Here is a 17,082-nt window from a genome sequence, read left to right on the forward strand (position 1 = left end):
TATGTCATTTTGTCTGAACTGGAGAGAAGATTAGCTTCTGCTAATATTCTGTCAACACCACTTATGTGAATAAAAAAATATTGTATTTGGAAATGAATGGAACTGGAGCAGTTTACAGCCACTCTGGAATGACTGGAATGTCCAAAACAGTAAGGCTGCGAATACAAACAGCCAAAGTGAGTTTCCTCTGTAGAGTTGCTGGGCTTTACTGTAGCATTAGAGATGGAGCACGGACACCCAGAGAACCGCTGCTCCTGCATGTAGGAACGAGCCAGTTGAAGTGGTTTGGGCATCTGGTTAGGACGTGTCACAGGCACCTCCCTTTGGAGGTTTTCAGTGCACGCCCGGGGTTAGACCCAGAATCTGCTGGAGAGACTGTGCATCCCATCTGGCCTGGGAATGCCTCAGGAGAACCTGGAAGGTGTGGGTGGGGAGAAGGATGCATGGATGGTTAGTTAGTTCACTTCACTGTTTTTTAAGTAAATCAACTCAGTTAAACTGGAAGAATGTAGAAGTGCTTTGACTGCTCTGTAAAGAGGTGCTATCTAAAAACCAGTGAAGTAAGAATATGTCTTTAAATATTAATAGCATACCCCTATAACTAAATCAATCTCTGTGCTGTTAAATTGCAAATAAACCTATCATGATGGTAAAAAAAAAAAATATTAGACACTGGTCCTGCTTTTATTCTTCCAGTACTGATCAGTACCTGCAGCTACTGTCTGAAACAGTCCTCACAGTTCAGTTTTTGACAGCACCTCTAATTTAAAAGATTTTCTGTGTGGTCCATGTGCTGCTATCTGACATAAAAAAATGACAAATGAAGACTGATTAGGTTCAGAGGAACTGAAGTTAAACAAGTTATAGCCTGGTAGCTTTATCGCTCTGCTGCTTCTCGACTCGTCCGCTACCTTTCCTTTCATCCTTTCCTCTCTCCTCCCCTTCTTTCCTGCCAGGTTGGCTGTTGTCATCACTCAGGCATCTCAGAAATGCCTCCAGATGTTTTCTTTGACTCACACATACACACTCGCAGTCTGCTGGACACATTTCCTTTGGCGTGCTGCTCATAAGCAAAGTGAAGCATACATTGTTTTGACTTCAGGTGGAAGTTTGCATGTAACCTTTGCCCTCAAATCCCCGTGTAGTCAACACATCCAGGAATGCTTCTTCTCTGCTGTTTTTTATGCGTGACAAAACTAAACTGGCAACACATCAGTGCTACATAGCAAGTCAGGCCTGCAGACCCATTTCAGTCCCTTCACTTCAGAATTAATGCACGCACGCACGCACGCACACACGCTGAAAGACACAAGAAGTGCAGTGATATCAGTTTAGTTTGTGCAGCTCTGCAGTGCTGTTTTTCCTTGAAAACTCATCTCAGACAATACCCCAGACCTGTCAAAGCAATTACCCAGACATCTCTACTAGAGCTGCCTTCACACACACACACACACACACACACACACACACACACACACACACACACACACACACACACACACACACACTTTCAGATATGTGCTACCACTTTATTACTCTGTGACGAATGTTTAGTGTTATCAGCAGCGTCTGCGTTACATTTTTTCTTCTGTTTCTCAACCACTGAAACTGAAAAAGTACATTAAGAAGTCCACAAGATTTGATCTTGCTATCTGTTGAGCGCTGTTGCACTGGGTGATGCACGGCTGGGAGGACTTGGTAGTTTCAGTTCTTGGTTTATAAATATGTAAATACGCTTTTGTCTGCTTTTTACTTTGTCCCACAATCGTAAGTACAGAGTTGAGCTCAGACATGATACAGGTCAGTCTGACATGAGCTTTAAATTCATCGTCTTATTAAACCTACACATGGGCGTACTGTTTACCTTTTTGTCCACTGATGGCGTCACAGTTAATATTTGTACAACTGAAAGTGGAAGGTTGGTCTGTTTGTCCACCCTACAGTCCTACTAAGTAAGTACATCCCATGATTCAGTAGCTGCTGGAACCACATTTAGCGTCAATAACTTGAAGTAATTGTTTTATGTATGACTTTATGAGTCTCTCACATCACTGGGGGGGATGTTTTTCCCACTCTTACAATCTTGTTTGTGTTTATTGTGGTTTGCAGTCAGTCGAGTTGAGGTCTAGACTTGGGTCATTGTAGCATCTTCATTCTTTTCTTTTTCAGTCAGTCTGTTGTAGATTTGTTGTGCGACCCAATTTTAGGGAAGCTTCAGCTGACAGACAGATGACCTCACATTTAAGTCTAGAATACTTTGGTACAGAGAGGAGTTCATGGTCGGCTCAGCGACTATTTTGGTTTCTTCTGTCTTTTGATTTGTTCACATGCAATATCGCAACCCTAAGCTGTGCTGCCATGTTCTTTTTAGAGAGAAACAGCTTTATCCTTCCGGAAATGTCAAACTTTTTCAGTCTTTTTCTAATAATAATGAACTGGGATGTTCACTACTTGGATGAATGTGAGATTGCATTAACACAGACCACCACCATCAGAGCTGGTCACACTTGCTGATGATCAGTTAATCAGTTGCATTTGATGAGCAGCACCTGGCTGTTACTTGCCCTCATATGTCCTAAGCAGTAAGGGTATACTTCGTTTGTATAATTTTGTATAGTTTTGTTTTGTTTTTAAAGTTGTGTTATTCTAATGTGTGCCTATGCACATGTGTGCCTGTCACTTAAAAAAGAGATCTTAAACCTCAGATGACTTCCTAGTTAAGTAGAGGTTAAATTGTCACATGACTCTATGTTTCCAATGACTGTACAACCGATTGGATTTAAATAACATTAGATTTTTTTTCAGAACTTTCCAGGAAGTTCTGCGATTTCACTAACTTTTCCCCAAACCCCTTCCCTGTTTTGTTTTGTCTCTATGGAAAAGTGAAGTCAAACAGAGCTGCCCACCGTCGGCAGCACTAACCGTGTTCTCCATTGTAATTATTACAAGAATAACTAGAATAAACATGTGGGAGAATCTCAACAATCTTAGACTTTGGACGCATACATTTTTCACCAAAGTTGAAATATTTGTATGGATTTAGCTCCGTTCATGTCAACTTCACTTTTCATTTGGCCTGAAGACGCCATCAGGGAGCTTTTTATTTAAACGCTGTAGTTGACATTCACTCTCACTCTCATGTGAATTACCTTCTGTTCTTTTGCTTGTTGTAATTTAAAAACTCTGCACGCCCACTCAGGTAGCGGTATTTCTCTGACTGAGAGAGCGATTTTCCTCGCTCCGTGGGTTTTCTGGTGCTTACATAGTTTCATGTAAAAGAGTTCACATGTACTATGTATAACTTTTAAAATTGGCCTTTCCTTCTCCTACTCCTCTTCCTTGCACACAGATAGGTCTATGAGCACAATCTGGTTTTATGAGAAGCTGAACATTTCAGGTAAAGCCCCTCTGTGCTCAGTCAGTCATGTTGGCATGTTGTAAGGTCAGCTATTCTCCTTATGTATTGTCGCTAGACAGCTGCCGACCTTCTTCACCGACTCGGCGGGGATTGGACAGTGATTGACAGGTGTGGTCTGCTCAATAAGCACCTCTGGAGCAGAAGGTGATTGACAGGAGACCTGCTGTGCTGAGGGTCTCCCAGCCACCCCAGCTGATGAAGGGGATTAATGCAGCCCCTATCCTCTAAAGACTAACCGTCTGAATAGCTGCTTCTTTCTTGCCTTCGCCTCCTTTTCTCTCCTTCTCAGTTCCTGGAATAGTTTTGTGATTATGGAAGCAAGTTCAAGGAGGGAAAAAGTCTGTGTTTACATTCCCACCTGGCGATATTTGTCATGTAAACGTCCAGCTCTGTGTACTGAAGTCTTTTTATGATTGATTTATCTTTAACCTTTGTCTCTAAACGTTTGTGGCTCCGTGGCTTTCAGCCATTTTTCATTAACATTCATTTTTACCTGTTGCTTCTCTTGCTGCAAAGATCTGGTTTTCGTTGGGCTGCACTTCTTTCAGTTTGCCTGTAAATTATTAGAAAATGATGAGAAACAGTGTCTCGAAGGATACATCCATTTTTGAGTCATAAAAAGACTAATAAATGTATTTTCCATCACCAACTCAAAGAAGATCCCAGTAATTCTAATCATTTTCAACTATCAACTATTCTTTGACGTCATACATGATCAGATCAAAGGATTAGTGTTATTGTTTTATAACTGTTATCTGCATTTGAATCACAATGATCACAAGTAAAGAAGTTATGTTTGTTGTAAGGATGTCAGCTTTCTTCAAAGTTTTAGCTTTTCCATCAGGAAATCACAGTTGAGTGTCTGATGGATAAGTTCAATAATAACCACTGTTATGTCAATAATAACCAATATAAGGTCATTAATGACTAGTAACAGTGTGCTGTGCATATTGTGCAAGGTGTTTATTTAATCTGATTACTCACTGCCGTTGTGGGGCTCTCTTGAACGTTCAACTGAAAACAAAATAATTTTGTGTTTACTTTGTATAAGATGATCAGTTTTTGCTTGTGTGAAAGTTATAAATGAAAGCAAAAGAATGGGGGTCTAAGGGGGGGGGGGGGGGGTTATCCTTTTCTTTTTTTTTGTGGATGTTTTGCACCTGCTGTTGGACACGTAACATGTAATGTATCTGTGTAGTGGCTTTGTTTGTGTCTGCTGTAGGATATCAGCAGTAATCCAGGTGAGAATCCAGGACTCCACCCAAAAGTTTGCATAACAAAGCAGCTTACTGACGTGTCAGGGAAATAAGGAAAAGACATAAGGAAAGATTTGAAACTGGGAGCCACCGTTTGACCTGTACGTTTCACTACTGCAAATACCTGAAGAAGGTTTCCTTTTACTCTGAAACTGGTCAGCTCTGTCTGCTCTGAGTCTAGTTGTTCCAGCAGAGGTTTTGAGTAAGCAGCTGAAGAAAGTAAAACCAAGTAAACATTGCAGATAAAGAGGTGGATGGAAGGAAAATGGATACCTGGATATGGGTAAGGCAGTAAGACTTGACTTTGCATGTCCAGCATTGAGTGTATATGAAAACATTAGCACCTGTTGTTTTGAGTGTAAGCCAACAAATTTCAGGTTTGGACAGAGCACATTTTAGAAAAGGCCAGCCTCATTTTAACTTGTGTGTCTTGATAAATGTTCTGTTTTATGTGTTTCTGGACACAGTTGTTCTAATATGTCTAGAAACACATAATGTGTCTTCATGCCCATAGACACAAGAGATAAGAGTTAAAATCTCTCTGGGGCCAATTGGAGACGTTACTCTTTTAATTTAGGATTGTAGGTAGAGTAGTATTTGTCCAACACATTAACAAGCATTTTTGATTGAAACATGGTTGATGCAGAGTCTACAGGAGGATGCGTAATAATCTCATAATGTTATAGTTCATAGTAAGTCTGCTCTGAATGGTTATCTCGCTGTTGAGGCTTTATTTTCTGTCATCAAGATTTTTGTTAAAGAGAGATACAGAATAATCCGTCTCTAATGGAAAGAGGCCATGAGTGTATTATTTTAGATGGGTTTACTAATTACTGTAGGAATCAGATCATGGTTTAAATACAATGCCTGCCACTTTTCTCAGTTGCTTGAGCGAAGTATCCCAGCTGAAGATTCTCCACAAACAATGCTCTGGAAAAAATGTTGCCCCTTTCTGGATTTCAGTCTTACACATGTCAAAGATAATGTTGTTTTCATTTATTAAGCTGAAAAAGCTATCCAAACCTACCTGGCCCTAAATGAAAAAGTAATTGACCTCCCTAAACGTAATAACTGGTTGTGCCATCTTTGGTCATAAGATCTGCAATCAGGTGTTTGCCGTAACTGGCAATGCTTTCAAAATGCTATGCAGGAATTTTGGCCCATTCTTCTTTGCAGAATTGTTCAAATTTAACCTCATTGTAAGGTTTTCAAGCTTGAACAGTCTGTTTAAGGTCATGCCAAATCATCTGGACTTTGACTAACCCACTCCAAAACCTTCTCACCTTCTCTCTTTTTGTTTTTGGAGCTGCTGGTATGTTTTGGATAATTGTCCTGAGTGAGCTTGAGCTTCAGGGTCATGAACTGATGGTCAAACCTTTTCTGGTAGAGACTGAAATTGATTGTTCCATCAATTACAATAAGTTGTCCTGAAGCAGCAAAGAAGCCCCAGAGGATCACATTACCATCACTGTGTTTGACTGTTCTCGGGTTCTTTTTATGAAATGCTGTGTTAGTTTTATACCACATGTAACAGGACTAAAACACTTGAGAATTATTAAGATGTTTTTCCCCCCCTATTTTTTGGCAAAATTTGCAATGATCCCTTGTGTCCTTTTTAGTCAGCAGTGGTTTTCTCATTGGATCTTCCATGGATGCCATTTTTTTTCTTATTATTATTATTCTTATTGGTGAATCATGAACTCTGACCTTAACTGAGACAAGTGAGGCCTGGAGTTCTTTAGATGTTGTTCCTGGTTCTTTTGTGACGTCCTGCATTACTTGTCGATGGAGTCATTTCCGTGGTCTGGGACGGTTCACCACTATTCCAGGTTTTCTCCATTTGTGGCTAATGGCTCTCAACATGGTTCTAGCGCTGATGTAGTCAAGTTTTTTGTTTTGTTTTGTTTTTTGTTATAAGACTTTACAAGTTTACAAGTGAATTAGTTTGCAGTCATTTTGGGGAAAATTGGCTGCAGCTGACAGAGTTCAGTTTCCTCCACCAGTGCAAAATTGAAGTGGCCAGTAGGACGTGAGAACAATGGCCTTCAGATTCAGTGATGGCTTTCCATTTGAGCTGACACAAGACAACAAAGTGAGATTCTTAAATTGAAATAAGTGTTTTTTGCTTTAAAGATCATTGATTTTTTTAGTATGAATTTCCTTTTTAAGGTGGAGGCGATGACACTAAACGATGTGGCACAAAACAAATTAGAGCCTGAAAACCTGGCCAGAAAGGTTGGAGATGATGAAGATGAAAGGGGGGATTGTACTGGAAGGCCTGGAAGTTGTGAATATAACAACCGGGACTTCCCGTCTTTGCCCTCATTCTCATGATTATGCTTTTACATGTGCATTTATAAGTTGTGGGTCAGGCCACGCCGTCCCAATTATAGTCATTATGTTCTCCTATAGCATTTTTTTTAGTCCTATTTTATTTAAGCTCCTCCTCCTAAATAAGATGTATATCTAATGGAGCTGAAACAAAAAACCTCTATGGTAATCATTTCAATCAGTTCTGTAGCATAAAAAACATTTAGTGGTTCCAGCTTGCAAACATGCAAGGAGGAGGAATCTTTCGGGTTTGGAGTCCAAACATAAAAAAGTTATTTAAAAGTCATGCTAGCTCTTTGGAATGCTATAATGGGCATTTTTCCATTGTTATAAATGGAAATATCACTTTTATCATTTCCAGTTAGCCCTTTATTGGTGGTTTTTGTGTCAGAGGCATTTATTAATACTGTAATATAAACGCTAGAAAGATGGAGCAAAAAACAAAACAAAAAAACAACCTTGCCATTGCTCCAGATATATAAAGACCTGAGCCAGCAGCCACTTTGCTTTGCTGTCTACGAGCTACTGTGGTGAATACTTGACTGGCCCAGTTCTTGCACATTGTAGTTGCAGTGTGCGGTTGCTGATTCATTGTCGTTCTCTGCCCCCCGTCCTGCCCGCGTCAACCCCGTGGCTCTCTCAGCCGCCTCGGCGGTCTCTCTCTCCTCCCTCTCTTCCTGTCCCCTCGCCACTCTCTCTTTGTTTGCTCCGTCTGTCTCTCTGCCCCTCTTGGCCCATCGCTAACCACTCTGCTGCTACTCTCACCAGTCTGTATTTTCTTTGACCTGAGCGAGCCATTTGAATATCGTTGATGCCCTTCTTACTAAAATTTACATGTTAATGACTTTTGATCTAAGGTCAAAGCTGGCTATGCAAACCCCCGTTTCCCTTCAGCTGTTTTGTTTTTTTATTTCCATCTTTCTTCTTGTGTGCTCTCCGTTTCTGGGCATCATACCATTCTCTGCTTATTAGTCCCACTCCCTGTCCTTGCCTCTGTGCCTTGCAGTCCGTCAGCATGACAAGAATAGGAAATGGTGTTTCCTGAGATCCTGAGTTTCATCTTTTTAGTACAATAGTTCGAAATGACCCATATGCATGTGGAAGAGGTCTGCAGGAAATGACATACAAGTTACTGTAAATCCATTAGAGGAACCCCGTGCTGAATCATGGTTCTGCCATTGTTGTTTGTGTGTATGTGTGTGAGTGTGTGTGTTACAGAAACATGATATCTTCATCACCCTCATCCTGGAGTACATGGACTGTTAGTCATGGTAGCAGCAATTTTACTGCTTCAGTTCCAGCAGTTTGGTTTAGATGATATGTGTGCTGTTTTGTTCAGTCATTGTTCACAAAACATGGATCCTGCTAATGGCATTTGCATTATCATGACTTTAATTAGCATAGATTAATAGGATAATATTAAAAATGTAAATAAATATAAACATCACAGAGCTGCTAGTCTTAGGCACAAATACAATCCACTCTCTACACCCTCTCCTTACTCACTTTCACTCCTTTTAAATGTTTATGTCAAGGGTCGGCCACATTAACTTCTGGGTTATAAAACCCTCCAAAACAGAGAGTGCAGGGTTACTAACCACACACCATGAAGGTGCACCATCTGTTTTGTGACTGATGTGGAGGAAACAGTAAACACTTACAGATATGACTTCTGCCTTCCCCTCTCTAGCCATGCAGCATGTGCAGTTCCCAAACATTATCATGGTTATTGATCACATGAGGAATTCCTTTTTGCTTCTGTTGCTCACCACTGCGTTCTTGGTTTCAGCTGTTAGTGAAAAACGTTTGCATAAATGAAAGTGCATGTCAGCAGAAACAAGGACTATGATTAGGCTTATATTTCTTTCTGTTTTGGTTCTTTAAGTTTTGATCACCACATCTTTACCTAAATGGTTAATCCTTACACTTTCCCGACTGAACAGTAAAGGAAAGAAGAGGTGACTGCGTGCTTTGAAGATGCATTTATTTGGATTTATTTCAGCTTCCTTTTATTTGGCTGAATTGCCTAGGACGTTTGCACAGACTCCTCAACATCTGCTTCTTCAACAGTTAAAACTTTGTGGTGTAAAAGAATATCAATCACCCGTTGTATGGGATCATGGTGCAACAATGTCTCAGTGAAAAAAATAGCACTCGGCAACAGTGGGAATAAAGAACTCCCTTTAAGAGGATAATGGTGAACCCGTCACTGAGCTGCTCACTCAATACCAGTCTGGTCTTAATAAACCATCAGGCAATATCTGCTTTGCTCCTCAGTAACTACTCTTAGATTTGTGTATCACATTCTGTTACGCCATGTATGTTTTTAGGAAACCATAGCTAGGCTCAAGACTGACAGAAGTAAATAGATTTGCTGCTAAGAGGGGCTTTTGTCAAAGCAAAATGACTAATATTTTTTTCCAAGACTTATCCATACACACATTCATTCTAACTTCACTTGTGCACAGAGATCCAAATGTAGCTAATGCTAAACAAGTACCACATAAACTAAGAGAAAGACTGAGGCCATTCTTCCTCTTAGACTGTGTATACAATATTTACATGGATGTAGCTTCCTGTTTTTAGCTTTTGATCATCATCATCATTTTTTGCACTTGCACCTTAGCTCTTAGCCTCTCATGCAGTTATAGTCTAAGTTATGTTCATTCAGAAAGATGAATTGAAACACAATATTGGTGCATTAACACAGGCATAGACACCTGCTGATGAGAGCACATGAATAGAAGGAGTTTACGCAACAATACTCAATCAATTATTTATCACGTTATTGCAATGGAACTGCACAGGTTTATTGTCATATCAGTGGAGGTGAGGCCTAGCAGACAGCTACAGCCACCAGTGGGCACCCGCCTGTCAGTATACGTAGCCAAGGCACTAATAATACATGACTGTGAGCTTTGAGACCGTTTAAAGGGCTGGTTCTCTTCCTTTGCAGTTGTCACAAAAGGAGGGGGGGGGGGAGAAATAAATAAACTGTAAAGTAAAGTAAAGTCGGGCACTTCAGCAGGAGTCAGCCTCGTGTGGCATTAGAGGAACTACACAGGGTTCAGTTTTCAGTCCTAAAGGTTGCCACATGGGTTTTCCCTTTAACAAAGCTAAGAGTAATAAGTTAACATACATGACTCGTGAAATGCTGCTCTTTTGGCCCTTATAAATAGTCATCATCTGTTGATTAAAATAGTTATGCGTTTCCTTGTTGAGTGTAGAGACTGAACCATTGGTGCTATCTCATACTTATATTTTTTTTATTTCTTTATGAAATGCTTCCTGAAGCGTATCGTTCTTCTTCCTCTTCTCTCTTCTTCCTCCTCTATTATTAGCCCATCTGTCCTTCCTCTATCACGACAGAACAGGCGTCCAGTCATTTTTTTCTTTTTTAAAAATGGCATTCTCACTTCTCATCATGTTTGCCAGGCCACGCTGAAAAGGGTGCGCTATCCCACCGATCCCACCCTCTACAATAACATCACGTTGTCAGCCTGAACTGGGCTGAGCTGTGTGGCCTTGCTCCCCAGGAGACATGTGGTCATGTTTCACTGGAACCTGACGTGGTGGGGTTTGGTTTGTTTTTTTTTTGCTTGTTTTGAGTGTCTGTGTCTGTGCATTCAAAGTGAATATCTGTCCTCCTATTTTTGCCTGGCACCGCCTTTCCCTGACCTCTGTGTAGACACTCTCTCTGAACTGAGTGGTCATTATCACTCACTTGGAAAACTCCAGCCATTGTATCACACTGGAGAAAATATGCGTGTTGGAGAAAATGGGCAAGGCTCTTCCTCATGACAACTTAACACAGCGAAGACTTCTTTGAAGCGTCAAAATTTCCATGTTGCAGGGTTACCATTTGTCCAGAATATTAACAGACACCTAAAGTCTGCATAAGAATAGAATAGAAAGACTCTCACAGCCATGTCTTTCCGGACCTCTGTGTGGACACTATCTCTGAACTGAGTGGTCGTTATCACTCAGTTGGAAAACTCCAGCTATTGTACTCACAGTGGAGTACATGCACACACCAAAAAAAAAACCCTGCACTCTACCCGATCCTGCCTTGTCCATCTCCGTCCAGCCCTAGGCTCCTCTGTGCTGCTCACACAGTCTGATTGAATTAACCTCGCTTGGTGCCGTTATCTATTGAATTAGCCCGTCATTGCTTCCCTGGACACTGCAGCTGAATGTTCCTCCCTGGGCTAGTTCACTAACAAGCTGCACGAGGTGAGTCATTCATGTCCCTTAGCTGTCGCCATCTTTGCACTGCTACGCGGGGGTCAACAGATGGAAAGTGACGTTGTTTTTTGGACTGTATCGGCTTCTTTACTTTGACTTCTGAGCTCTTGAAAAGGTGTCGGGTGAGAACACCGTCAGTTTCACCGTGACCATTATGACTCACTTGGTGCTTCCACTTTGTGCTGCCTACATATGTGTGTCAGATCGCATTATTCAGACATCTGAATGCTGCTGACATGTCTTTAGCAGATGTTGTGCTGGAAGGTAACAAGTTGCACATCCTGAAGCCTGCTGGACTGAGGGTTGATTGTTTTAAGACTGAATATTTTTTTCTTAAAAATAAGAACCAATTTGAGAATAAAACCGGTACTTTACTGTTCACATCTGGAAAAAGTCATCCATACATTTATTTTCTGTTAGTATTGCAACTCTCTCTCCTCCCTGGTACGGACAAAAGTCAGTCGTTTGCCTCAAAACGGTTCAAAATTTAGCAGCTCAAGTTTTTACTGACAACATCACATCACCCCAGCCTAGTCGCTTCTCTCCGTTAACTTCCTTTGCGGAGTCTGGAGCCGCGAAGCAGGTCCAAAACAACTCCTGTGGACGCTACCATCCAAACATCACCTTCTTAAACACGCACAGAAATAGAGACCCAAGTGAAATGAAGATAACATAATACCATAAATAAAAATTTTGAATTTAATTTCATATTGGCAGTGCAAATTATCTTAAGATGGCAAAACAATAGGATTTATTGCTGTTTTTGTGACAATATACAGTCCAAAAAAATAGTTATTGCTATGAGTCCCTTTAATGTGAAAGAAAAGACAGAAAAAGTATGGCCATAGTTACACAACATTAAAGAATTCAGCGCGTCACAAAAGCATTGAGCTAAGATACAGTCTAATGTAACCTTTGGAGAAACTACAACCAAACTTATAGACCAGATACAGTTTACATCAAAAAGAGGAAATTTGAGCTTTAGAGCTTCTACTTTAACATAATGACAATTGTATTTAAACAGTGTGCCTTAAAACTAAGCGCACAGTGAGAGGAAACTAAAGGTCGCTGCTCTCCTAGTTTTGTGTTACTGAAAATGAGAAGATAGCAGTCGTTCTAATCTCTGCTCGGATCAGAAACTTGTTCAAGAAAACCAAAGCAGCCACCAGATGTCTTGCAGTCCAACACTTGTCTCTGCTGCCTTGTTATGTAGCCACATTTTTAAGGAGGTACACATCAAAAGCAGCGCAGTGAATCAAGCTTTATTTGTAACATGACTCCATTTTATTGGCATCTCTGCCCAAAATTGTGGATAAGAGGAGAGTATATGCAAAGTAGGAGAACTTAAACAACCTCCCTCTGGCTCAGTTACACAATCACTTCACCATCTCACTGATAATCACTTGATAGTGAGGAGCAGCACAAACACAGCAATCCACGATTACTCAAACACTTCAGCCTTTTTTTAGCAACAGCAGATCGTCTGCTGGAAATAAAGCAAACGTTTAGTCTGGTTTTTTGTTGTTTTTACAGCTGCAGGTGTAGATTACGTGTATATATGTATACAAGGAGGTGGAGGATTGTGTCGTGTTAAAGTGACGTCTTGGCATCAATGAGCTTTCTCCTCGTCTTCATCAGTCATTCTGGATTAAGAGGGTCACAGCCTTAGAATAACAGCCGCCACCCAGAAGGCTCATATTTGCTCATAAAGACAAGAGTCTCTGCTTTAAAAAGTCAACATTCCCTTTCAAAGATGGTCTTTGGTGATATTAAGTGCAGCGCTGCTTGATCAGTGGTAAAGTTATAAATGTCTTTATTTTGGTTTACAGCCTTTAGGAGCCACAGACACCCTTTTTACTTGCTGTTTTTAATGATATCGCATAGAACTCACAGATGTGACTGCTTTAACTTTTATTGTGCTTGAGGTGTTATGCAGTTATTTTTTTTTAGATTGTATAGATTTATCCAACCACTTCACAAACACTCAGGATTATCATAGTGTGGCCTGCTAGTCTTTATTAGCCCTTGGTAATGTTTCATGTGGTCCTCAGGCATGACAAAGAAGAAAATGACATTGCTGTACATTTTAATAATCCACAGTTCATGTCAAGCAATGAAAGGCCAGCACAGAATATCCTAACAGTGTATTTTTCTTCAGTTTGAACTTATTTTTTATAAAAAATGAATCATAACAGACTAAAGCTTACTGACAAATGCAGTCAAAGTCCCTCTTTTCCGATTAAAGGAAGCAATTATATGTACAAATTTAGACAGAGATGAGTCAGCTTTATGTGGACACACAGACAAATTGCAAAATCCCAGATAATTAGTCCCGTCTGCACTCAGGTTCTCCCAATATGACAAAAAAACCCTTTTTTACACACTTCCCTAAATAGAAATCATAGAATCCAGTTAAAACACTTCATCGTTAGTCATCATGAAAGGCCCGTCACTGCTGACCTCATGACTTTGGTTGTTGTGATTGCTATCAGTGACTGCTTACAGAAGGGCACCTAATGAGCTGCATTCATTTTTGCTGTGGCAAAGTGATGTCAGCATGCTAATAGCATACTCTTGCCTTTCTTGTATACTTGCATCCTGTTTTTCACTCACTCTGTTATAAGCTAGATGCAAATGATTTATTAAACAGGAAAGATTTTAAGTTTTAAAAAGCTGCTGTAGTAATATGTCCACTTAGTTTGGATTGCAGTTCTACTCCTTGGTCTTATGCAGTTTTGATCACAGGTTTAAATATGAATGTCATGATAATTTTGTGCTTTTCTTTGAACTGTTCTTTTTCAGGTGCTGAATGATTGTACAGCATAGATCTTTAATAACTTAACTAAAATATAAGTATTGGGTGCACAAGTTTGAATTTATCTTGCATTTTCTCTAATCCACACAGGGTCAAAACTATACATTCAGGCTCAAATACATTCTTATACCTTCACTTATATTTGGTTAAATGACCCTTAGCAAGTAGTACCATGATCTCATTTGTTTGTGGCATAATTCTAGCTGAATATTTGACCACTTTTCTTGGCAGAATCAGTAGAGTTCATTCAAACTCATCCGACCTCCACCCTGTTGGTTTCAACAGCTTTGGGAACGCCGTTCCAGACACTTAATGTTAGCCTGCTTTATCTATTCAAAACCAGTTTTGATGTGTTTGGGACCATTGTGGTATTGGGACACCCAGCTATGTCCAAGTTTCAACTATCTAGATGTTGATTTGAGGTGAAGTTCTTCTTCATTCTTATCCCATTCACTTTGTGTGATGTGTCCCTAGAACCGCTGGCAGCAAAGCAGCCTCTGAGCATGATGCTACCACAACCATGCTTGATGGTTGGGACAGTGCTATTAGGTTTGAAAGTGTCACCTCTATTTCAAATATAGCTCTTGTCATTTTGGCCAAATAGCTCAATTCTTGTTGCATCATTGACCACAAAACACCCTCTCAGTCCATGGTGATGGAAAACTGATTTCACTGTGCACAGTAACGTTGGTGTTCCAGCAGTTTCCAGTTCATGGCAGGCTTGGGCTTTGGGGGCTCCTAAGTGGTTCCTGAACATCCTTGCAGATCGTGGCTTCTTCCGGATCTTAGCAAAGTGGTGACACCTCTGAATAACTTGCACTTACATACACTTGTTTGAACTGATGATCTTGGAATCTGCAATTGTTTAGAAAGGGCTCCAAGTTACTTTCTCAACTTGTGTAAATCTACAATTCTCCTTCTTAGATCTTTACTGAGTTTCTATGACTTACATTTCAAACCTGTGCATCCAATTCTTTTCTTAGTTGTCAATGTCATTAAAGATGTATGCTGTACAATCATTCCACCCTGGAAAAAAGAGCAGTTCAAAGAAATGATTAAAATCCCCAAATTACCATGACATTCATTCCCATGATGAGTGTATATGATCTAAATTATACTGACACACATCCACCGATGAGTAATGGAGTGTTTTGTATACCAAAAATTGTCTGTTTCAAGGTTGTAATTTTCATAATTACATTATCTTAAATGTGGTTGTAGTGGGTAAGCTATCAGCCAATCATCATGCAGCAGGAAACAAGTCATAGAATAACAGGACTCACAGCACTGTGGCCAAGCCTCAAAACTCAACAACAGCACGGGGGGACGATCAAAACTCTGCATGTTTTTGTTTCTTCTGAGACCACCGGGCTACAAATCACAGCTATTTGTCAGATAATCCTGTATCTCAAAACTGATATTGTACAATCATCATCAAGGTTTTTCCTGCCCTTTGGAAGTTTTCGCCAATAACCAAAGGAAAATCCCTTTCTCCTTTCTAATGCGGTCATAAAATCATTTACTAACTGGTTCTATTTATTAGAGTTTCAGCGTAATAGACATTTTGCTTGTCATGTGGTCAGACCTACAGGAAAATGCATCAATTTCTTCTAAATAAGGCTGATTATGAGTCAGCCATAGTTCTAATAATGTTGGAGTCCACCCACTGTGGCTTCTATAGCGAGGTTATCATATTTTAAGAAGGCTTTCTATAAGCGAAGGGGAATCACCACTGGGGTTTGTAGATGTCGAGCCCAAAGGAAATGGGAGGTCAAGCAGGCAGCAGTAATGCGTCCAAACCTTACTCTCTGGCTCTGATCCCATACTTAGAAAACGCATCCTTCCCCCTGTTTCCGCCCTTAAGATCATATCAACCATCAAATTAAGAGTGATTAAAAAAAACATAGCTGTCACAAATTCACTTCTAGCCAGATCCGATTAAGCAGTGAACTTAATGGCTTTGTGCCACAGATACAATAATAATTGACTAAAGCTTTAACAGGGAGAATGCATTCTTTATGTGCTGAGCTGCGACCCTCTTCTGTGTCTCACTCGCCACTGACAGCAGCAAAATCGCAGAGGAAACAGGAAAGGCCTGAGCAGCTTGGTGTTGGGACGGATATCCTCTTTTGGAGGCGTTCCCCCTCCTCCCTCACTTAACTCTCCTTCTCTTTATCTCTTTTTATCGTTTTTCTCCCCTTAGCCCTTGTCGCATTCTGTGTGGCATTAACAGTTTGGCGGAGCTCAGAAGCATACCGCAAGGTTTTTGCTCCTCTGTAGATTATTTGGGACGTCAAAATCCGAGGGAATTATGTGTTGGCATGGTGACGAGGAGGATGAGGACAGCTCGGAGGTGAAGTGTTGGCTTGTTTGTTTGATTTGTGAGTTCCTGTAATAGTGGCTGAGTGACTGTGATTTCGAGTAACCCGGAGTCTTTCTCTGCTGCCGGGTTCCTGATGACTTATTTTATAGTAAGCTGTAGCTCTGCTCGAGACCAGACAATATGTAAATAGCCTCGTAGTACAGAAGAAAAAGTTGTGGTGTGAGTGGAGTCCCTTCACGTTCTAGTACCTATGTGTTGTTGTGCTGTTGTTTTTCATGTACTTTTAGACAATCGTTGGATTTCTCACACAGAAGAGAGGGACTGGCTCGTGAGAAAGCTCTGAATGAATACAATGGCCAGTCTGGGTCATGGGACAGATCTGTAATTCACTTTGATCCTTGTGTATAGTCTGAGTTCCATTTGGCAGACAAATTTCCTGAAAATAGCATCTCTAATGGTATTCCTGAACATCAGTAGTTTCAAAGCGCTGCTTGTAAACAGGTTAAACGTTGCAGAGTTTGTTTGAAAGTATTGTAAACAGCAACTGAAGAAGATTTTTGCCATTCCTCGACGCTCCTCCTGCATCTTTTTCCCATCCTCCTGCTTCCTTTTGTAGCTTTCTTGTTTGCCCTTTTCCTCTCTACCCCCACCAATCCCTCACACCAATCACTATCATGTCTTGCTCTCTTTCCTC

General features: G+C 40.5%; 1 protein-coding gene across 2 annotated transcripts in view; it reads left to right on the forward strand.

Moving 5' to 3' along the window:
- Positions 1-17,082, forward strand: part of pkn1a (protein kinase N1a) — a 61,522-nt gene that overhangs the window by 19,600 nt on the left and 24,840 nt on the right. The window contains exon 1 of one of the 2 annotated variants that reach the window (XM_087841859.1): positions 16,262-16,418. The exons of the other annotated variant lie outside the window; for it this stretch is intronic. Coding sequence (XP_087697985.1) covers positions 16,377-16,418 — 42 coding nt within the window. The 5' untranslated portion in view covers positions 16,262-16,376. Of the gene's footprint in view, positions 1-16,261; positions 16,419-17,082 lie in introns of those variants that run through there. 2 annotated transcript variants of the gene reach the window in all.

This window comes from Neolamprologus brichardi, chromosome 6, assembly GCF_056152115.1.
Source record: "Neolamprologus brichardi isolate AB-2024 chromosome 6, ASM5615211v1, whole genome shotgun sequence".
NCBI classification, from domain to species: domain Eukaryota; kingdom Metazoa; phylum Chordata; class Actinopteri; order Cichliformes; family Cichlidae; genus Neolamprologus; species Neolamprologus brichardi.